This window comes from Moschus berezovskii, chromosome 8, assembly GCF_049115385.1.
Source record: "Moschus berezovskii isolate FMDL1 chromosome 8, NW_MosBer_1.0, whole genome shotgun sequence".
In the NCBI taxonomy this organism is placed as follows: Eukaryota; Metazoa; Chordata; class Mammalia; order Artiodactyla; family Moschidae; genus Moschus; species Moschus berezovskii.
The window spans coordinates 108,122,092-108,142,562 of record NC_142467.1 but is presented as its reverse complement, the minus strand read 5'-3'; the positions used below and the strand labels follow the sequence as shown (position 1 = coordinate 108,142,562).

At 50.4% G+C, this 20,471-nt stretch overlaps 1 protein-coding gene and 1 non-coding gene across 4 annotated transcripts in view; both read right to left on the bottom strand.

The window, feature by feature from the left end:
- The window catches only part of MAU2 (MAU2 sister chromatid cohesion factor), a 33,461-nt gene that overhangs the window by 6,926 nt on the left and 6,064 nt on the right, over positions 1–20,471 (bottom strand). For 2 of the 3 annotated variants that reach the window (XM_088839226.1, XM_055431526.2), the window contains exons 2-16: positions 12,554–12,571; positions 12,121–12,186; positions 11,013–11,108; positions 9,976–10,070; positions 8,350–8,377; positions 7,830–7,985; positions 7,326–7,472; positions 7,149–7,239; positions 5,938–6,041; positions 5,359–5,436; positions 4,984–5,049; positions 3,576–3,662; positions 2,471–2,520; positions 2,196–2,273; positions 1,898–2,009 (exon numbers count right to left, since the gene is read on the bottom strand). In XM_088839226.1, coding sequence (XP_088695352.1) covers positions 1,898–2,009; positions 2,196–2,273; positions 2,471–2,520; positions 3,576–3,662; positions 4,984–5,049; positions 5,359–5,436; positions 5,938–6,041; positions 7,149–7,239; positions 7,326–7,472; positions 7,830–7,985; positions 8,350–8,377; positions 9,976–10,070; positions 11,013–11,108; positions 12,121–12,186; positions 12,554–12,571 — 1,272 coding nt within the window. The remainder of the gene's footprint in view (positions 1–1,897; positions 2,010–2,195; positions 2,274–2,470; positions 2,521–3,575; positions 3,663–4,983; positions 5,050–5,358; positions 5,437–5,937; positions 6,042–7,148; positions 7,240–7,325; positions 7,473–7,829; positions 7,986–8,349; positions 8,378–9,975; positions 10,071–11,012; positions 11,109–12,120; positions 12,187–12,553; positions 12,572–20,471) is intronic. The other variant, XM_055431525.2, reaches the window with a different exon arrangement.
- LOC129559632 (U6 spliceosomal RNA) lies at positions 14,615–14,717 on the bottom strand. The gene has a single exon (XR_008686584.1). It is a non-coding gene; the product is annotated as a U6 spliceosomal RNA (small nuclear RNA).

Sequence of the window (20,471 nt, the reverse complement as noted above, 5' to 3'; positions counted from 1 at the left end):
ATGGTCAAAAGAGAGAAGAATTTTTTTTTCTACATACGAGCCTGCTCCTGTGGAAGGCCACCTCAGACACATGGGGCTGTGTGTGTTCCAGGCACCAGGATGTGCTTACCCTTGAACCCTGGCTCCACAATGCAGCTGCAACAGCACCATTCCTCAACCCTCAGGATGAGCCGAGTGAAAGCTGCTGGGGGCTGTAAACACCATCCTTGACTCTGCAGTGACTCCACCCAGTACAGGACCCATAGCCTACTGTCCTAAATGTTGGGTTCAGCGTGACACTGGGAGAGCTCTCCATGGGGCAACCACGTGCAGTTTTGGGGGAACACTTGGCACAGAGACATATAAATCCTCCAAACCAACTCCTGAGGCCCAGGTTCAACACAGCCACAGTTGTGTGGGATACGCCTCCAGGCACAAAAGTCCAGTACTTTACGCTGCCCACCCTGGCCAGCACCTCGAAGATGAGCTCCAGGTGGCTCTCAAAATGTTTCAAAATTGAACCAAGGCCTCCGAAGACCTCAGAATGCAGAACAGGAAAAACTAGGTGGCTTCTGGAAACTTCTGGACAAACAATCATCAGCGAAGTCTAGGTTCTAAGCCTGGGTCTGCAGTTTGGGGCTGTGTGACATGAAACTCCTTAGCTGGCAATGAGATGATCACCGCCACTGCACCGAGATACAGGGCAGGCGGCCTGAACTCAGGGGGCCTCATGTTGAGCCCCTCATCCCTGCCCAACGCCAGGATGTACCCCGAGGCCACTGTCCTCTCTGTGCTCCCTGAGTACCACGACAAGATGCTCTAGAAGGAGTGGAGCTACACTCAGAAGGAAGAACCCACTGCTGACTCTCCTTTCAGGGTATTGACCCTGCCAGGGTTCAGGACACAGCTGCAGGGTACGCGGGCCTCAGAAAATGCTTATCATGCAATTGTGGGAAGGGGAGATGCACTGGGCTTATTAAAAACACTCATTCTTTAGAAGCTCTGGGATTCGATCAGATAAAACTTTATGGGCCTGCGTTCTCTGTCCTGAAAACAGCTAAAGTGAGTTCGCTAAATCGCTGAACTGATGCCACTTAAAAATTCTCACTGCCATTAAAAAAAAGCCCCAACACAGTGGTAAAGAGAACAGATCAGACATAAAATTATAAAACAGCCTGATAAAACTTAGGCTTGGACAGAGGCAGGCAATGAAAAGAGCTGGAAGACAGAAGACATGCAAGGATTTTCTCCTTTGCTTCTCAGACTTTCTATGATAACCATAACATCTTTTATACTGACAAACATACTTTAAAAAAAATTAAAGACCTTGTAAAGTCAATAGGCTGGAGTAGGTGAGATGTTCATACAACCCCAGATGGGGAAACTGAGAAGTCAACTGATCCCACCCAAGACCAGATGGCATGGGTGGGGGCCAGGCGCAGGGGGACACAGTTGGTGAGGGTAAACACAGGGTGCCCTGAGGATACCACGTGTGATGGGCAGAGAAGGAATCCCTGGGATTGTGGCTGAGTGGACACACCTCAGTCCCCACATACTAACACAGGGAAGGGAACCTGCCCTCAGCCTCGCCAGCTCTCGGCAGTCTGAGCAGTTCTAGCTCCACTGAGCCCTGGGGCTTTCCCTGACAACTGCCATGGGCCAACACCGGCCCTGTCTGCCACACAGGTGCACCCTTCAGGAACTCAAAGCTCCCCCAGCGCTGCCTGCCCAGGCTGTCTGAGTCTCGTGGAGCATGGGGGTGGGGGTGGGGGGTTATAGGTGGGTGAGAGGTCACTGAGATAGGAACCCTGCAGGGCAAGGGATGGGAGGCACTTTGCTAGGTGCTCCCCTCACCCACCTCCACCCCACTAAGCACTGCCCTGGCCCTATGCCCCTCGGCCTGGCCCCTGACACTTACCCTATGGTTTCCCAACACATAGAAGATGTGACCTAGGAGCACGAGGGAGCAAGCTGTGAGTCGATTCAGGTCCTCTGCATTGGACATCTTCAGGGTTTCCCGCAGAAAACGCCTTCGTGAGAAGAACAGATGCTGAGGCCCCACTGGGAGGGCTTTTGGGGAAGAAAAGGCAGCCTTGGGGCCCTGGGCAGAGACCACCTGGGGGAGGGTGGGGAGGGCAGGAACAGGGGGGCTATTGGGGGAAGGGAAACATCGAGAGGTGCCGGGTACAGGGCCACCTGCCCTCTCCAGTACTTACTTGGCCTCGTTATAGCGTCCCTGGAAGAAGGAGAAAAGCCCACGCACGTAGAAAGCCGCTGCTCGGAGGCAGTGTGAGCTGAGGGAAGAATGGAGCATCACACCTTAGTGAGTTTTAACGAAAGCAGCAGATTTACAAATGGGAATTGGGTGGGAGGATGGGAGGTGTTGGGGTACACGGGCAGTGTGAGGCCCCACAGATGCTCACACTCCCTCAAGAGCAGAGAAAGCATAAGATAGTTGGTAAAGTGGGACTTGGGGCCTGGGGCTGCCTACCTGACAGGGAAGCTGTGGTCTGGATTGATCCTCTCCAACAAACTGTACAGCTGTGAAATAAATGTCTGCAAGTTAGGACAACTCTGCATTTCTAAAAATGAGAGGGTTTGGCCCCAGTACGCCAGTAAATGACTAGGTCTGCCTGCAACTTCCTAACCCAGTCTCATGGCATATGCCCATACCTCAAATCCCGTACCTGAGTGCAACCTGCCGGGAGAAGGGGCAGAACCTACAATGCTGCTGACATCTCAGGCTCCCTTTGGCTGATGTATGGAGGGGACGCGGGTGGGGGGTGAGGGCTGGAGTGGGCTGAGGTTGTGCCCAGGACCCCGCAGTCCCTTCAGGAGGCGCACACTGTGTGGGGGTGGAGGTGAGACAAAGGGAGCCAAACTCCTCCGAGATCACATCAGGCCCGCAGGACCCTGCCCTGCTGTGCTCTCAGGCCACTGGAGCAGCTGGACGGGGCCTTCTGCCCAAAGCATTCAAACCAACCAATTATGTGTGACATCAGCTAAGGACAGGGCCATCTCTCTTTGTAGCCAAGAGAGGACACTGGCCTGAACTAAAAAATGAAGGTCACAGGTGTGGAGACAAGTGGCGGATCTGAGCCACTCCAGAGGGCTCCAGGCTGGAGGGAAATGGCAGAGCTAAGGAGGTGTCACAACGGGAACCTGGTGGGAGGTACTTATCCTGGGGGACAAGCTCTGGCGCCCACCTCCCCAATCCAGCGGGCAGGGGCACCAGAACACCTAGGGGCCTAATGCAGACAGGAGCCCAAGGTGTCACTCCTCATAACTGAGCCATGAGGCCTCACTGACAGACAGCTAGAACAGATAGCTGAGGGTGGAAGAAATTTTCTTTCTTCCCCAAGGGATTCAATGCTTGGCTAGTTTTCAATAGAGAGAAGTATTAGTTTGCTAGGGCAACGTCTCTGTCCAAGACTTGGCCTCCCCCCAGCCCAGGCTCCACTCTGTGGGACACTTTGTTGGAAGGCAAATACCCGAGGGTCGAGAGGTTCACTGGTGCCCAGGACCACACTTCCCACACACCTTCCTCCAAGTAAGAGTTGAAAGAAAGGATACCAAACATGAAGCATGTCACCTACTACCTCTTGGTGTCTATTTCCTTCCCGTATATACACACTCGCCAGGTTGGTCACAATGAAGGCCCACAGCTCCTGGTGATTGGTGAGCTGGAATATGGGAGACACAGGGCATTAGGGGGCCCAGCTGGGCAGTCATGTCACTTGGGGGTCGCTTGGCGGCATCAGAGCCACCCAAATGCTCCACAACTGCTACCTTGGAATCTTCTTACTCTTTTTATTCCAAACACACATACACATCCCTGCCTCCTGAACCTAAGGACAACAAAACTGTTAGTTCCTGTCATTATAAAGCAATGAGCTGCATTAGGAAACTCAGGAAACGGAAAAGCACAGCCAGCCACCCCAGAGCCTGTCCTCAGAACACGCCACAGTGGGCTCTGTTCTCTGCTGTCTCAGTCTGAGACCTGGGTGACCCCACACACACCTCAGGTGGTCACCCCAGGACCCCAGTGTGCGTAAACAGCAGAGGAGCATGCTTGCTGGTTCCTCTGCTAATGGCTGGTGGCAGACAGACCGCTGTCCCCAGTTTTTCTGGGGGAATGAGAATGGCCATGAGAGGAACCAATCTTAGTGGTTTGAGCACTGCTCAGACCCTGGGGGCTGAGCGTTCTAAACAGGGCTCAGTGAGTGCAACTAAGAAGCTGAGAGTGCCGACGAAGCACAAACCCCACCTGGAGGACCCTGGCAGCTGCCAAGGAGATCCAGAGGGCTGTCTCATCTGAGCAAAGATGCTCCGATGTTTGTGTCACAGGACCACAGGAAATGTGTTTGGTATCATGAGGGGTCTGGATCCAAATTCTGGTTGTACCACTTCCCCCCCAGATTGGTGGACAGAGCCCCTGGCGGCACACACCATCTGCTGGGAATTCTGATGTTGAAACAAAGCCGCAGCAGCAACTTGTGTAGGAAGTGGGATGCAGAAGGAGTGTCTAAGAGACCTTCAGAGGGCCACAGGCAATGAGGGGAGGTCTCAGCACCACTGGAGTACGCAGCACCAGGGCCCAAGCAGCTGGGACACAAGTCACCATCACCTGGTGGGCCACCGGGAGGACCGGGCATCCTCAGTGAAAGTGGCGAACCAGGGCATGCCCAACAGGTGCCCAGCTCAAGACAACCTCCTTGAGGCTGCCTTCTGAAGTTAGCTGGGGAAGCCCCACCCCTGGGTGGCCAGGAGCCCCCTTGCCCACAGCTATCCTGCATCAGGCTGTGCTGCCAGCACCTGCCTGTCCGCTCCCGGGCAGCACAAGGCCTGACAAAGGAAGCCCTGGATAAATGGCACAGCACTGTCACAGCTGGCACCAGGCTGGACGCTGAGGAGTCACCCACTGACCACGGTTTGTGTGGCTGTTGTCCCGACTCCTTACTGAGAAGCACCTCCTGCCCCATCAAGTGAGGGCCGGCACCTTACCCGCAAAGCTGTGGTGAACTGGGCTTCGGCATTGTCCATGCAGTTGACAGAGACACAGTACAGGCCCTAGAAGAAGACAGTGCCCAGGGCTCAGAGCCACATGCAGCTTGCCTAGGGCTGCACAGCTGCACCCAGGCGAGCCTGACAAGAGACTCTACTGAGCCAGCTGTGTCTGAGTTTTACCCTGACAAATGGAGAGGAAGATGGCATGCTTCATTATTCCTGCTTCCTGGGACCTGAGTCAACTTGGACTTGATGAGATGCCTGTCAGAATGCAGTCCGCTGGGAAGGTTCTAAATCCTGCCTGGGGTGTTGGTCACAGGGTTCCTCACAGGGATGGGATGAGCTGGGGGTGGGCAGCCCTCACGCACTCACCAGCAGTGTGTGCAGCTGCGCAGCATGGTTGGAGAAGAGCCGGGGCGACTGCTGGCACAGCTGACAGACCTGGGAGATCTGCAGGGAGACAGCAAGTCTGACATCACTGTAATGTGGGACCCAGGGCCCTGGCAGCATTGAGAAGGGGCCCCCCAAAGCCAGTGGGGGTACCCGCACACCGCCCAGTCTAACCTGGGCATAAAGTCCCAGCAGAGGTGCCCACTGGGAGGATGCTGACCCTTGTCTGGTTCTCCGTCTCCTCCCTTTGTAACCTGTGTCTTAGTCATATGGTACCTACATCCTTATCAAGGCCCCCATGCCCATTCTGGAAGGTGGGCATCAAGGATTACAGACCATTGGGCAGGAGGGGGTGTGAGAATTGCCATCAGCAGACCCTAAAACCCCAGACCCCGTGTTCCTTGGCCAGAAAAACTTTTAGGTAAAAACCTGATTATGTCCATGCAGGCTCATGGATGGCCAGGTTACATTCTCCCAAGTGATAGCCTCAGGACCCAGCAAATTCAAATGGCCCTCCCCCAGCCTTCCCATCCTGTGTGCACGCGGCCCCTGGGGGCCTACCTCCTGCAGCGCAGTGGCCTTGTGTCCTGTGACAAGCCGGCACATGATGATGTGCTCCAGCAGGATCACTTGGAAGGAGGACAGAATGGGGCTGCAGTCGAGCACTGGGGGCAAGAGGCAGGGGTGAGTCCTTGAGGCGTGGGAGGAGACCACCGAGGAGACACTGACACACATCCCTGCCTCCTGCAGGCTTCAAGCCCTCCTGCCACACCAGCCCCTCAGCTACCTGAGTCTGAGCCTACTTGCTCTGCCAGGCACTGGCCTAGCACCCAGTGTGTCACCTTATTTGGTGCTCACAGCACCCTCAAGCAAGGGGGTCCATCTCCCTGTCCAGGTGAGGAATCAGGTTCATAGCTTTGGTGACCAGAGTATTTTAAGAGCAAGATATTCCTAAAGGGATCTGTTTTCCATCCTCAACCTGCACCACTGCCCCAACCCAGCTGAGTGCTCAAGGGCACGCTGGGCACCATGGGTTCTAGAAATGTTAATGCCCAGGAGACTATGCAATAGGCCTCAGACAACAGTGGCGGGGACCACAGCTTCTGCTGTTCCAAGCAGCTGTCCTCACGCTGGAACCAGACAGCACTTTCCCAACTCATCTGAAAGAAAAGAACAGTAGTCCCTGCGAAATTTGGCTCTCTGGCTCCTCCCCAACAGCACTGACAAGGGCACAGGGAGTGAATAGGGTGAATGGGGCAAAAGCCAGCCAGGGACATGTGGGGCTCTGGTTTCCCACTAGTCAAAGGTCCTCGATTACCCAGGGTGGATTAGTCAAGCATCCCAGAAGAATCTAGGACCCCCAGAGGATCTGCTGTCAGTCAAGTTCCAATTCCGATCTCACCCTAAGCACAATCCACATTACAATACTGATAAGTGACAGCAAAAGCAGCCACCGCCTCTTTCAGCTGAGCACTGCTGTCCCCGCAGGTTCTGGTGGAGTCCCACTAACCCTCATGATATCTGCAGTGAGGGCGACAGGACAGATGCTGCAAGTATTCACTCCACCTCCCTGGGGAGCAAGGATCCTGTCCAGGCCTGGCGTGGCTCTGCCCGAACCTGATCATCTCTGTCTGCCAACCAGGGTGCAAGACCCATGGGGCGGGGACCCATGCTGCAGTCTTTCAAAGTCCTCCAGGCCCAGCATTGGCAGTGATGGGCGGGCTGCCCACCAGGGTGCTACTCGACCCAGAGCCCCCCAGGGCCTGACTTACTCTTGAGCTTCTCCAGCTGCATGAGGGCCTTGTCTGTGTACTTCTGCGCCTTCTCTAGGTAGCCAGCTTGCATGGAGTGCATCACAGTCACCTGGTGACAAGGTCAGATGGTGGTGGTCACCGAGGCCCTCTGCTCTCTCACTCAGGCCGCCAGGCTCTGGCCCTGCAGGGACTCACCAGGTAGACAAGCACGCACATGTGCTCCTTGGGCAGCCAGTGGAAGAGGTCAGCGGGGTTGCTGGGTAGGATCTCGTCATCATGCAGTGTGGAGATGGTCTGGATACACTGCTGCAGCTGCTTCAGGCACGGCTTCACGCTCTTTACCTGCAGCAGGCAGACAGCACTGCACACCTGACCACCCATCTGCTCCTTTCAGGTGCCAACACCCGTAAGAGGCAGGTAGCCACAGTGACAGCCAGCCAGGTCCTGCCTGCCGTGTCCCATCCCAAGGCCCTGAAGGCCATCTCTGCAGCTGTCAGCACCCTGTAAGAGTCTGCTCTGCTTTTATGCGCTGAGGGATGTGCTCAGCCCAACAGGCAAAGGTGGGTGTGAGTGAGGGAACCCAGGGAGTGTGGCCAGTGGGGAGGGACAGGAGGCACTTGCAGCACTGATTCCTCAGGCAGAGGCCCATCCACCACCTGCCTGCTCCCCAGCAGCCGTCACGTGGGAGGCAGTACACACCTGCCCGGCATCCAGGTAGTGGGTCACCTGGAGCACCAGGAAGAAGACACGCAGAGACTCTTTCTGGATGGGGTTCCCCTGCCAGTTCTCAACTATCTGTCCACAGAGGGTCAGCAGTGGGTGCACTTCCTGCAGCTTGCGCTCCATCAGCAGCAGCTGTGGGGACAGGAGCAGGTGCTGGGGGCTCTCCTGGTGCACAGGGCTGCCGCCCACCTGCCCATGCACTGTGAAACTGCCAGCACCTCAAAGGGAGGGCACAAAGCCAGGCTAGAACCCAAGTCCAGGCAGCTCCAACCAAGGCGGATCCTCCATAAGCACAAATCCCACATCCTGGAATCTGAGCTTGGTCTCTGAATCCAGCTGGGGGACGGGGAACAGGGTCTGCCTCTCATGGCTACCTGCCATGCGTGAGAGTTTGGGCAACTGATGGACCACAGCATGGCAAGCAGGGGAAGCCATGGCAGACCCTGGGAACCCAAGCTCATGTCCACCACACCTTACCCTGCCAGCCTCCACTTACCATCCCTTTGCTGAGCAGGAACAGTGCCCTGGAAAAGAGAGGGGAGTCAGGTCTGGGAGGCCCAGGCAGCCCCTGGGACGGCTGCTGCTGCAACGTTCACAGGGCCCTAACCCCGGGGCAGGTAAATGGATGTGGACCCTGGCCAATAAATATGCTCTATTTTGTTCTATTTTCCTTTAACTATTTTCTTGCTTAGGCACTCATGAGGTTCAAAGGCTCAGAAGGCAGAAACAGGTGCTCAAGAAAGCACAGAGTGAGGACTTCCCTGGTGGTTCAATAGCTAAGACCGCTGCTTTTAGGACCAGCTGTGGGGCTGTGGGCATGCAGGGCCTGCAGGTCCCCAGTTTGTTCGACATCTAAGTCTTTGTTCTGCCAGTCTGTGACGAGTCCTGATGTGCTGCAGCTGACACCCCATCAAGTGGGCATGGTTCCAGGTGAGGAGACTGAGGTGCATGGGGGCCCCAGTCACACAGTGAGAGACGTCTACACTCCCGACCACCTGTCATTCTCTGTTGTTACCTCACAGCATGGACACCCTGGGGTCTCCTGTCTGACTGTTGAAATCTAAGGTCTAGAACTTCACATCAAAGTTCCCATATTATCACCTCACCAGGCCTCACATCTGAGATCAGAAGTTCTGTGTCAGGAGACCTGTAGGCACCATGCCCTGGTGAAGCCCACCCCGGTTACCTGCCCACAGTGGTACAGAGGCCTGTCCTGAGGACACTTGTGAACATGTGCAGCGTGCAGCCATCCCCATGCCCTGCAAGTCGCTGAGTGTCACCCCGAACCTAGTAATGGCTGTAGCATGAGGAGGACAAGACGGGCCAGGCACACAGGCCATCCTGTGATGGCATCCATCCCAGGGCAGGGAGGCTGAGGGATGAGTCTTGGGGAGCTGTGTGGACCCGTGTGAGCACTTGCAAGTCCAGAGAACAGACTTACTAAGTGTTCTGTCCCAACGACCCCACGGGACAAGCTTAGAGTCTGTGCTACTGAATTTTTCACAATCCCCACACACACAACGGAGTGAGCGTGCTGCCACCAGGTGCCCGGAGCCCTGCTACAGAGGGGTCTTCTCTCCGGGATAAGGAGAGACTGGAGGCCCGCTAAAACGGCACACGGTGCAGCACTGGAGGCCTCTGGCCCCTGACCCCAACCCCAGGGCGCTAGCCTCCAAGCAGTTTGAGCAGTCTCGTGCATAATACAAACCTATGTCCGTTCTTTTACACAAGTGTCCTCTTACTTGTCTCCTGTTATACACCTCAACACTCCTGGGTGTCCTGAATGGGGACACTGGCTGCCAACCATGCTGCCACAGGATCTACAAGCGCCGCTCTCACACCTCACCAGGAAAGGGACAAGTGCATCACACAAGCCCTTTTACTTCAAGAGACACTAGAAACACACAAGCGCTCACAGTGCGGAGAATCCAGCTGCCCTCACCCTCACAGCCAGCTCACCAACTTCTTGCTTCACGAACCTGCCGGGCAGAAGCAGTCCTGGGCTGCCTGAATGTGCGTGTCTCTCAATGTGAAAGGGGGGCCAGCACCTCACGCTGAGGCGCCATTTCTGCCTGCTGCCCAGGACCACGCGGGCGGAGAGGCCCAAGGGGCGGGTGCTTACCGTGTGTACTCAGAGCCCACCACGCGAGCATATTCGGCCCCCACACCCAGGAGGTCGCAGGCCGACACCAGGTCCTTCTCGAGCGTGTGCAGTTGCTGAAGAAAGGAGAAAAGAGCAATGACCCTCACTTCCCAACCACCAGACCTACCACATCTGGCCTGCTACCTTGCAAGCGAGCCACACAAAACCTCCCCACACCAGCAAAACTGCCTCAATATCAGTTCTGAGCTAAATTAAGTGTATTACCTCATCAACACTAATTGCTTTGGGTACAGAACTCCGCTTTGTCTACAGCTTAATGGTGCACAGAGCCAGCAGTAACACTAACGGGCACAGGGCCCTGAGGGCTGTGCAAATATGTCTGTGTGCTTCGGAGGTTACCTTCAGGGGCCGGTCACTAGCAGAGCAGCCAGAGGAGCCTCAAACAAGAAGGGCCTCTTTCAGAAGTAAGGGTCTGTGGGCGTTTCAAACACAGGCTGAAAGGCAGGGACACCTGTGGGGCCTCAGTGGAGAGCTTGGGCTCCACTCACCGCACCCACCTACTCGGTGACCTGAGGCAAGTGACTCACTACCTCGCCTGTTTCCTCCTTTGATGAAAGGCACAAAAGCACATGGGAGGATTCAACGATGGCAGTGCACGTGGGGGGCAGGAGGGTGCCTGGAGAGACGGCAGCTGCTCAGGCCAGGTGAGCTCTCCTCAGCAGGGGACCCTCTGAGCCAAATCCTCCTGGCATTAAGAGGCTCCCCCAGGGAGCAGGTGACACCGGGCAGCCCAGGCCCCACTGTGTGCACAGGCAGGTGATGGGGTTTCATCACGGAGGGCAGGCAAGAAGTAGCTGGTGGGCAGGCTGTGTCAGGGTCAGAGGAGGCTAGGGGCTGGCCAGAGACAGGGCGGTATGGGCATAGCCAGGATAGAGTGGCATCTCCGATGAGTCTACCTGGCCTGCAGGCTCCTCCACTGCAGCCAGGGAAGCCCAGCCCAGAGAGCCGCCCACCCAACCGGCACCTGTGCATCTAGTCAGGCCCACAGTACGCACAGCGAGCTGGAAGAGCAGGCGGCAGTGCCAGTACGGGGTCTGCTGGGAGATCTGGATGGCTTTCCGCAGCAGTGGCTTTGCTGCGTCCACAGAATTCTGAAAGGAAACAGTCACGTTTAAGGAGGAAAAAACAAGCTGGATTCCTTCTACAGCAGCTGCAGACCCAGAAGGCCATTCCCAGACACACTTACCAAAGGATTTGCTTGATTTAAAAAAAAAGATATTTTATTAGCCTCACCAGCTGGCAAGCCTTTCGCATTGAGCTTAAAATAATTCCCTATTAAACTAAACTGAAAGTAGCTTTAGTTCAAATTACTGAACAGTCAAATTGATAACAATTACCATCTTTTCTGAACTGTAACCAGAGTGAGAGGACAGAAGCATGAAACAGGGGTCACTGCTCAAAGTGGAGAAAGGCAACATTCAGTTACACTTGAGATCAGAAACCAGCTTCAGCTAAACTATGTGAACTTGTTCGGGAATTAATCATCTTTAGCCCAGGAACAAGGCTGCTTTGCAACAGTCCTCAGTAGAAAAAGACTTTGCTAGCCTTTGTCACGGAGAAGGCAATGGCAAGCCACTCCAGTACTATTGCCTAGAAAATCCCATGGATGGAGGAGCCTGGTAGGCTGCAGTCCGTGGGGTCGCTAAGGGTCGGACACGACTGAGCGACTTCACTTTCACTTTTCACTTTCCACTTTCACACATTGGAGAAGGAAATGGCAACCCACTCCAGTGTTCTTGCCTGGAGAATCCCAGGGACGGGGGAGCCTGGTGGGCTTCCGTCTATGGGGTCACACAGAGTCGGACACGACTGAAGTGACTTAGCAGCAGCAGCAGCCTTTGTCAGCAAGTGGTCATCCATGGCTGTCCTGTACTACGTGTTCAGTTCAGTTCAGCCACTCAGTCGTCTCTGACTCTTTGCGACCCCATGGACTGCAGCACGCCAGGCCTCCCTGTCCATCACCAACTCCAGGTGTGGAAGACAGGAAAATTATGCAAACTCTTAAAAGCCAGAGGGAATCCACTCCTGTGAGTCCCAATCTGCCACTGTGCCGTCACTACAGGGAGAGGGAGTTTGCTTTCAGAAACCTTTATATGTTCTTACCTCTTGACAGTATAACTCGGACAGAAGACTCGCTGCTTCAAACTTAACATCTTCAAACTGTGGGATCTAGTGATGTCTTGTTAAGGAAGTAGAGACACTACAAAAGGGTCAGTTTAAAAGGGCCACAGTTCAGCATTTTTACTCTGCAGAAGCTGGCTGGATGGGCACAGCCCTGTCCGCTCTAAAACCCCAAAATCACATATTCCCCTAGTAATCCCTGAGCTTGCTGCGGGCTGGTGTGGAGCTAGATGCTGGGGCATGAAGAGGAGCACAGCACCCAGGAAAAAGCTGCTGGTCTGAAGGGATGCTCCAGGGAATCTGTGGGGCAAAGCCCAAACCCAAAGTGTGCATTATAAGCAAATTCAAGTTTGTAATGTACGTCTTTATTTAGAAGGAACTTTCCTTAAAGGGAACAGTACCAAGGAAAGGATACTTGCTGTGATATCAACCACTGAAAGAGAAAGAAAAAAAAGTTAATTCTCAACCAGTTAAGCAGCTTTGCATGTGCTTAACTAGGTCCACTTTGGGGTTCACACGGGTTGTCCTGTCACCAAAGGCTGCAGGTGTTCAGTTAAGTGGGAAGATGGCCTGCTCAGCTTGAGAAGTGGGCTTGCTTTTCCTCTAATCAAGCAACCGTGGTGTGTCTGGGGGAAAGGGAACATGTACGTGCTCCCCTACTGATGGGCTTCCTGTCTTGCCAGGCTCTGGAGTCAGAACTGAGCCCTCTCTCACTGGGGCAGCAAATCTTCAGAAGGGGAAGGAGCATAGAAAGGCCACCACTTGCTACTTACTGCGGAACCCCCACAGCAAGTCATGGCACAAGAAATCAATTTAATACAATTAGAGAGTAGGCCTGAGGGTGCTAGTTTCTCCTGGGGAAGGGACATATAAAAGATGCTTGGAAATGAGCAAAGTTAGCCTCAGAGGGGAGGGAGGAGCACCACAGAAGGACTGGGGTGGGCAGCGATGATTCTGAGATCTGAGCTCACCACCCCTGCTCGTGTGCATGCTGGTGCGTGGTTCAGACAACAACAAGGTCCCACGTGGGGATAACTGTGCCCTGGAGTTTCACATTCCAGCAGGAAATGGTGTGGTCCCAGGGCAGTCCATCACACCACCACCATGACCATAGTCTCTCAGACCATCTAAGACACAAGCACACACCTGACACAGTTCCTGCTGATCCACTCGTCCTGCAAACATTCTCAGAGCTTTAGCGGTTGTTGGAAGGATGCAGAGGGAGGAGGAAGAGAAGAAGAAAGAGGAGACAGAGGCTGAAGGCCCATGGATCTGTTGCCTGACAGGTAGAAAGGCTGGTGAGGCCAGAGGGGCTGAGTGAGTAGTGGCCAGGGAAGTCACCAAAGAGGCTGGGGATAACTTGGAGCTGGTCTGGAGACCAGCCCCTCAAAGACACAGGTGGGCCAGGAGGGGGAGTTAATAGGAATGGAGGAGAGGGACAGAGGAACTGAGAACACTGGAGAGTCACTGGGCTCCTGTCTGTCTCTGTCTCCCATACTCTCTCTCTCTCATACACACACGCACGCGCGTGTGCATATAGAGCCCAGGCAAAAGGCACTCTGCAACCAGACCTAGTGTCCCCTCCCAAGGCAACAAGGCCTGGAGGAGCTCAGGGTCCCCAGATGAGGGATGCTAGATAAAGCCCCATAATGTTCCTCACCATGTGTCGCCAGTGCTAAAATAGGCTGGCACATGGGAGGGTCTCAGGAAACATTTGTTGCACAAATGATGACTTGATCTAGCATCACCAGGAAATGAGGGTTTCCTTCTGTACAAAAAGCCACAGAATTGAGGCTTACGCCTTATAAACACAAAATTTTAATTACTAAATGGCATCAAGACATCTCATCTTCAAACATCACTGCTTCTTGCTCAGGCATCACTGTCAGTGACACCTTGAGCTGTCCCCATGAGATGGCCCATTCCTGAAGCTGTAGGACAGCTCCATGTCAAGGTGAGCCAGTCACTTCCTAAGTCTGGTCAGTCAGAAGTCAATCAAATCACTCTGCTTCTGTGTCTTTTTGCAACACATATTCATCATCAGAAACCTACAAACATGTCCATCTCACAAACAAAAGTATGTAGGATACCTTACCCAAGGTTGCTATCTCATCGTATGCTTTACTTTGTAACATTAAAATATAGTTTTTATGTCTTCTCCCTTGTCATGGGAAAGCAGCCAAAGTTAAGAGCCCTTTTCACTGCCAGGCAGCCTGCAGGCGTGAGAAAGAGAGGTGAATGATCCCATCAGAAGCCTCTGGGGTCACCTTAGGGTTCTCAGGGAAAGCAAGGGTCCCCACAGGGCCAGCATGCACCCTGAGGGGTGGAAGGGCTGGGATCACCACACCTCTCGCTCCTTAGAACATTCACTTCAGAGTTGAGAGTGGGTTTTTTGTTTGTTGTTTTCTTTCTAAATTTCTGAGCACCTAAGTTTATTAGAGGGGATTACACATGCAAATAACAGAATCTGGCCCCCCAAAATGTGGACTGTTTCATGAATTTGTCATCCTCGCACAAGGGTCATGCTGATCTTCTCTGTATCATTCTAATTTTAGTGCAGGTGCTGCTGAAGAGAGCAAGGCTGAGACTGTTTTAAGGCTTCTTATGCCTTGTAACCAAGGTAACTTAAACAAAAAATTTAAATCACCAAAATGTGTAAAAAGTTATCAACTGCAATTCCTCTGGAACGGAAGCACAGCGTTTATGAGCCAGCCTTGCCTCTCCACGTATGACCACGGCTGCAAGCAGCCCAGTCAGTACTGTCATTAGCAAGTTGGAAGTGGTCTCGACCTTGTGCGTTCGGTGAGGATCCAAAGAGACAGTGCTCCAAGAAGCATGAACACTGGGCCCAGCATGTGGAAGGCACCAACAATGCTAAAATTCCTAAGCAGGAACAGGAAGTAGAGGCTACCGGGGAAGCAGGGGTCAAGCTGCTAGAATCATGAAGTGATGGTTCCTAAATACATTTCACATTCTAAAGTCAGAGAAGACCCAGAGAATGAGCGGAAAAAATGGAAATGCAAACAGGAAGAGGCACAGATATTCTTCTGTGGAAATGCTTAACACCAAGTTATACAAATGCAGCTTCTGCACCAGGTTCTGCTCCTGACTGATGTGGTATGGAATTTACCAGGACACTGTCATGATCCTAAAGCTGAGGTCCACAACCTTCGGGATCTAATGCCTGATGATCTGAAGTGGAGCTGATGCAATAATAATACAAATAAAGTGCACAATAAATGTAATGTGTTTGAATCATCCCCAAATCATCCCCTTCTCCCACACCAGTCCATGGAAAAACTGTCTTCCACGAAACCAGTTCCTGGTGCCAAAAAGGCTGGGGACCGCTGTCCTAAAGGATGAAAGATTTGCTTCAGCTGTGCCTGATGACGAAAGGCCCAGAAGTGAGCCCTTCAGGGCCTTCAGGGAAAAAAAGGAAGCTTTTGATTACTTGCTGGGAAGGTAGCTATAAGACTCTGGCTAAACCTGGAAGCAGAATGAAGGAGTGTCTGACTGGCACAGTTTGGAGCAGCTTTCTAAATCAAACAACCACTAAAAAGTAGCCCCAGTGAAAATACACAGAGAAACCAAACTGGCATTAACACAGATATTGCAGTTAGAAAAGCACATCATCCAAAGGATGACTGCCTGGATGATAGCAAATAACGGAAATCCATTTCAGAGAAGAGGCATTTACTCCTCTGTGGCTTTCAAATCAGGCAAGTAAGGATAATGATGTATGTATCAAGAGATAAAAAGTAATATAATCAAAAGTAAGAAAGTTAAGTGGGAAATAAACACACATCTAAATACAGAAATGTAGATTCTCAATTCCACAGTGGAAGCACAAATGACTGAAACAGAATTGTCTACAAATGGAACTGTCTGCTTGAAAAACAGTGACTATAAGACAAGACTGAAAATTCACACAGGAAGAGGTGTGCAGCAAGAGGAAAGATAAGAAGGCAAAAATGAAATGAAAAAGCACGAAGTCTGACAGAATCTGCAGAAATGACTTCATAAATTATCTAGGCAAGAGATTTCTGGGTAAAGCAACACCCCATATAATCATGAACAATTCAGTTAAGTCCTGGGAGTCAGGAATTCTGCTGATATATCCACATCACTGCCAATATCATAATCAAAGAGGGAAGGCTCTCAGGTGAAGTGTCTAGTTGTGTACCCTAATAGTTACGGCCTGTTGAGCAGCTCCAGGGACTGAGACAGCCAGCAGGTTATCCAAAGGCCTGCAGAGGCAGGTACCACTAAGAAACCAATGGCTGCAATTTGGATACAGTTGCAAAGGATAGAGTGAAACACCTTCCAAGGCTCAGAACTCTTAAGGAATGAACTGATGAAGCATATGGGTGAGTTTATTACACGTTCCTTCTGGAAAGCTTACAAGCACAGTGGAAGAAACAGAAATAATAATCAAAACATACACAAACACACACACACACACACACACACACAGTTAGTCTCTTATATGGAAAGCAAAAGAAGTTAACAGCTGCCTGATTTGGAAAAAATGCACAATTAAAAAGAAGTTTAAAGAAAGCATGCTTGCAATGTGATACAAAGGGAGATCAGAAACAACCACAGAGGGCTTCCCTGATGGCTCCTTGTGAAGAATCTGCCTGCCAATGCAGGAGACATGGATTCGATCCCTGGTCTGGGACGATCCCATATGCCTCAGGCACAACTAAGCCCCTTCACCACAACTACTGAGCCTGTGCTCAAGAGCCTGGGAACCTCAACTACTGAGCCCACACACCCTAGAGCCTGTGCTCTGCAAAAAGAGAGGCCACAGCAATGAGAAGCCCACACACTGCAACTAGAGAGTAGCTTCCACTCTCTGCAACTAGAAAAAAGCCCACACAGCAATGAAGATACAGCACAGCCAAATATAAATAAATAAAACTGTAATTAAAAAAGGAAAAAGAAACAATCACAGAAAAAGAACAGTACAGAGAACGGCATTTTAACTGAAACCTGGACAAGCTTTCAGGTGGGGATGCACCTGACAGAGAAAGGGATTTATTTCCAAGTATAATGACAGTGAGCTACAGAAGTTACATTGTGGCTCTGTGGAAGACCCCATAAGATTTAGGGTTCTATAAAATCAAGGGAAAACTCTCCACAAGGGTAAGAATTTAAATTACAGGTCCAAAAGCCAAGCAGCTACAAAGAAGCAATCTAAGGCATGGTTCCTTCCCCTCTATAGCACTGAGTGGGCAAAAATATGATAAGGACAATACACACAATAACTACGAACCACTGCTAGAAAACAGGCTGAATGGAAAGAAGAAAAACTGTCGCTGTCACTGTTAGCACATGACATGATACAATATACAGAAAATCTTAGGGATGCCATCAAAAAACATTAGAACTAAAAAATGAATTCAGTTAAGTTGCAGGGTACAAAATTAATATACAGAAATATACTGTGTTCCCATACACTTAATAATGATCAAAAAAAGAAATTAAGAACACAATACCATTTACAGTTGTAGCAAAAAGAATAAAATAGCTATGAATGAATCTAAACAAGGAAGTAAAAGACCTGCACTTTGAAAACTCTAAGACATCCAATGAAAGAAATTGAAGACTACACAAATGATTGGAAACTATACTGTGCTTGTGAATTGGGAGAACTGATACTGTTAAATGAGCATACAACCCCAGTCAATCTACAGATTCAATGCAATCCCTCTCAAAATACCAGTGGCATTTTTCACAGAACTACAACAAATAATTCTAAAAACTGTATCGGGCCTTCTCCAGTGGCTCAGAGGTAAAGAATGTCCCTGCCAATGTAGGAGACAAGGGTTCAATAAGGTCCAGGAAGATCCCACATGCCTTGAAATAACTAAGCCCGTGTGCCACAACTTCTAGAGCGTGGAAGCTGCCTACAGAAGCCTGCATGCCTTACAGTGTGTGCTCTGCAACAAGAGAAGCCGCTGCAGTGAGAAGCCCAAGGACCACAACTAGAGAATAGCAGCCCATCTCTCCACAACTAGAAAAAAGCCCACATAGCAATGAAGATCCAGCTCAGCCAAAAATAATTTTAATTGTACGAAAACACAAAGGACCCTGAATAGCCAAAGTAATCTTGAGAGAGAACAACACAGCTGGAGGTATCATGCACCATGATTTCAAACTATACCACAAACCTACAGTAATAAACAATATGGTATCCACACAAAAACAGACCCACAGGTCAATGGAAGAGAAGAGACAAGCCAGAAATAAACCCACACTTACACAGCCAATTACTCTATGAGAAAAGAGGGAAGACTACAAATTGGGGAGAAAAGACAGTCTTTTCTATACATGGTGTTAAGAAAACTGGACAGCCATAAGAAAAAGAATTAAACTGGACTACTTTCTCATTCTACATAAAAAATAAACTCAAAATGAATGAGAGACTTAAATTTAAGACCTGAAACCATACAGTTCTAGAAGAAAACATAGCAGTATACTCTCTGATATAAAAAACTCAGCAGTATTTTTTGGATGGGAAAAAAAGGAAAAATAAACAAATGGGACCCAGTTCAGTTGTTCAGTTGTGTCTGACTCTGCAACCCCATGGACTGCAGCATGCCAGGCTTCCCTGTCCATCACCACCTCCTGGAGACTGCTCAAACTCATGTCCATCAAATCAGTGATGCCATCCAACCATCTCATCCTCTGTCGTCCCCTTCTCCTCCTGCCTTCAATCTTTCCCAGCATCAAGATCTTTTCCAGTGAGTCAGCTCTTTGTATCAAGTGGCCAAAGTACTGGAGTTTCAGCTTCAGCATCAGTCCTTCCAATGAATATTCAGGGCTGATTTCCTTTAGGATTGACTGGTCAGATCTCCGAGCAGTGTAAGCGACTCTCAAGAGTCTTCTCCAACACCACAGGTCAAAAGCATCAATTCTTTGCCACTCAGTTTTCTTCATAGTCCAACTCTTACTTCCATAGACGACTACCGGAAAAACCATAGCTTTGACTAGATGGACCTTTGTTGGCAAAGTAATGTCTCTGCTTTTTAATATGCTGTCTAGGTTGGTCATAGCTTTTTTTCCAAGGAGCAAGCATCTTTTAATTTCATGGCTGTAGTTAGTGTTGAGTTTTAAGCCAACTTTTTCACTCTCCTCTTTCGCTTTCATCAAGAGGCTCTTTAGTTCTTCGCTTTCTGCCACAAGGGTGGTGTCATCTGCGTATCTGAAGTTATTGATATTTCTCCTTGCCATCTTGATTCCAGCTTGTGCTTCATCCAGCCCAGCATTTTGCATGCTGTACTCTGCATATAAGTTAAATAATCAGGGTGACAATATACAGCCTTGACGTACTCCTTTCCCTACTTGGACCAGTCTGTTGTTCCATATCTGGTTTTAACTGTTGCTTCTTGACCTGCATACGATTTCTCAGGAGGCAGGTCAGGTGGTCTGGTATTCCCATCTCTTTAAGAATTTTCCCACTGTTTGTGGAACTACATCAAACTAAAAAGCTATTTTTACATAGCAAAGGAAAAATATTAACAAAACAAAAAGGCACCTTACTGAATGGGAGAAGATACAGTTGTCCTAAGGGGATTGATTCCAGGAGACCTTGAGGATATCAAAATCGATAGATCCTCAAGCCCTTAAATATTTTTATTTTTTAAGTGAAGTATAGTTGATTTACAATGTTGTGCTCATTTCTGGTACACATCAAAATGATTCAGCTTAACATATATATATAGCTTTTTTCATATTCTTTTCCATTATGGCTTATTACAGGATATTGACAGCAGGGACCTGTTGGTTATCTATTTCATATATAGTACTTTGTACCTGATAATCCCAAACTCCTAATTTATCTTTCTCCTACCCCTATCCCTCCTTGGTGACTGTAATATTGTTTTCTATGTCTGTGAGTCTGTTTCTGTTTGAAAAAGGTTCATTTGTATCATATTCTAGTTCCCACATACAAGTGATCTCACATGATGTTTGTCTTTGCCTGCCTTACTTCACTTAGTGTGATTATGATAGTCTCTAGGTCCAGCCATAATGCAGCAAACGGTATGATTTCATTCTTTTATGGCTGACTGATATTCCATTATATACACATACACTACATCTTCTTCATCCATTCACCCATTAATGGACATTGAGGATGCTTCCATGTCTTGGCTATTATAAATAGTGCTGCTATGAACATTCTAGCACATGTATTTTTTCGAATGAGTTTTTATCTTTTCCGGATATATGCCCAAGAGTGGGACTTCTGGAGCATACGACAACTCGATTTTCAGGAACCTCCATACTGTTCCCCACAGTGGCTGCACCAATTTACATTCCCACCAACA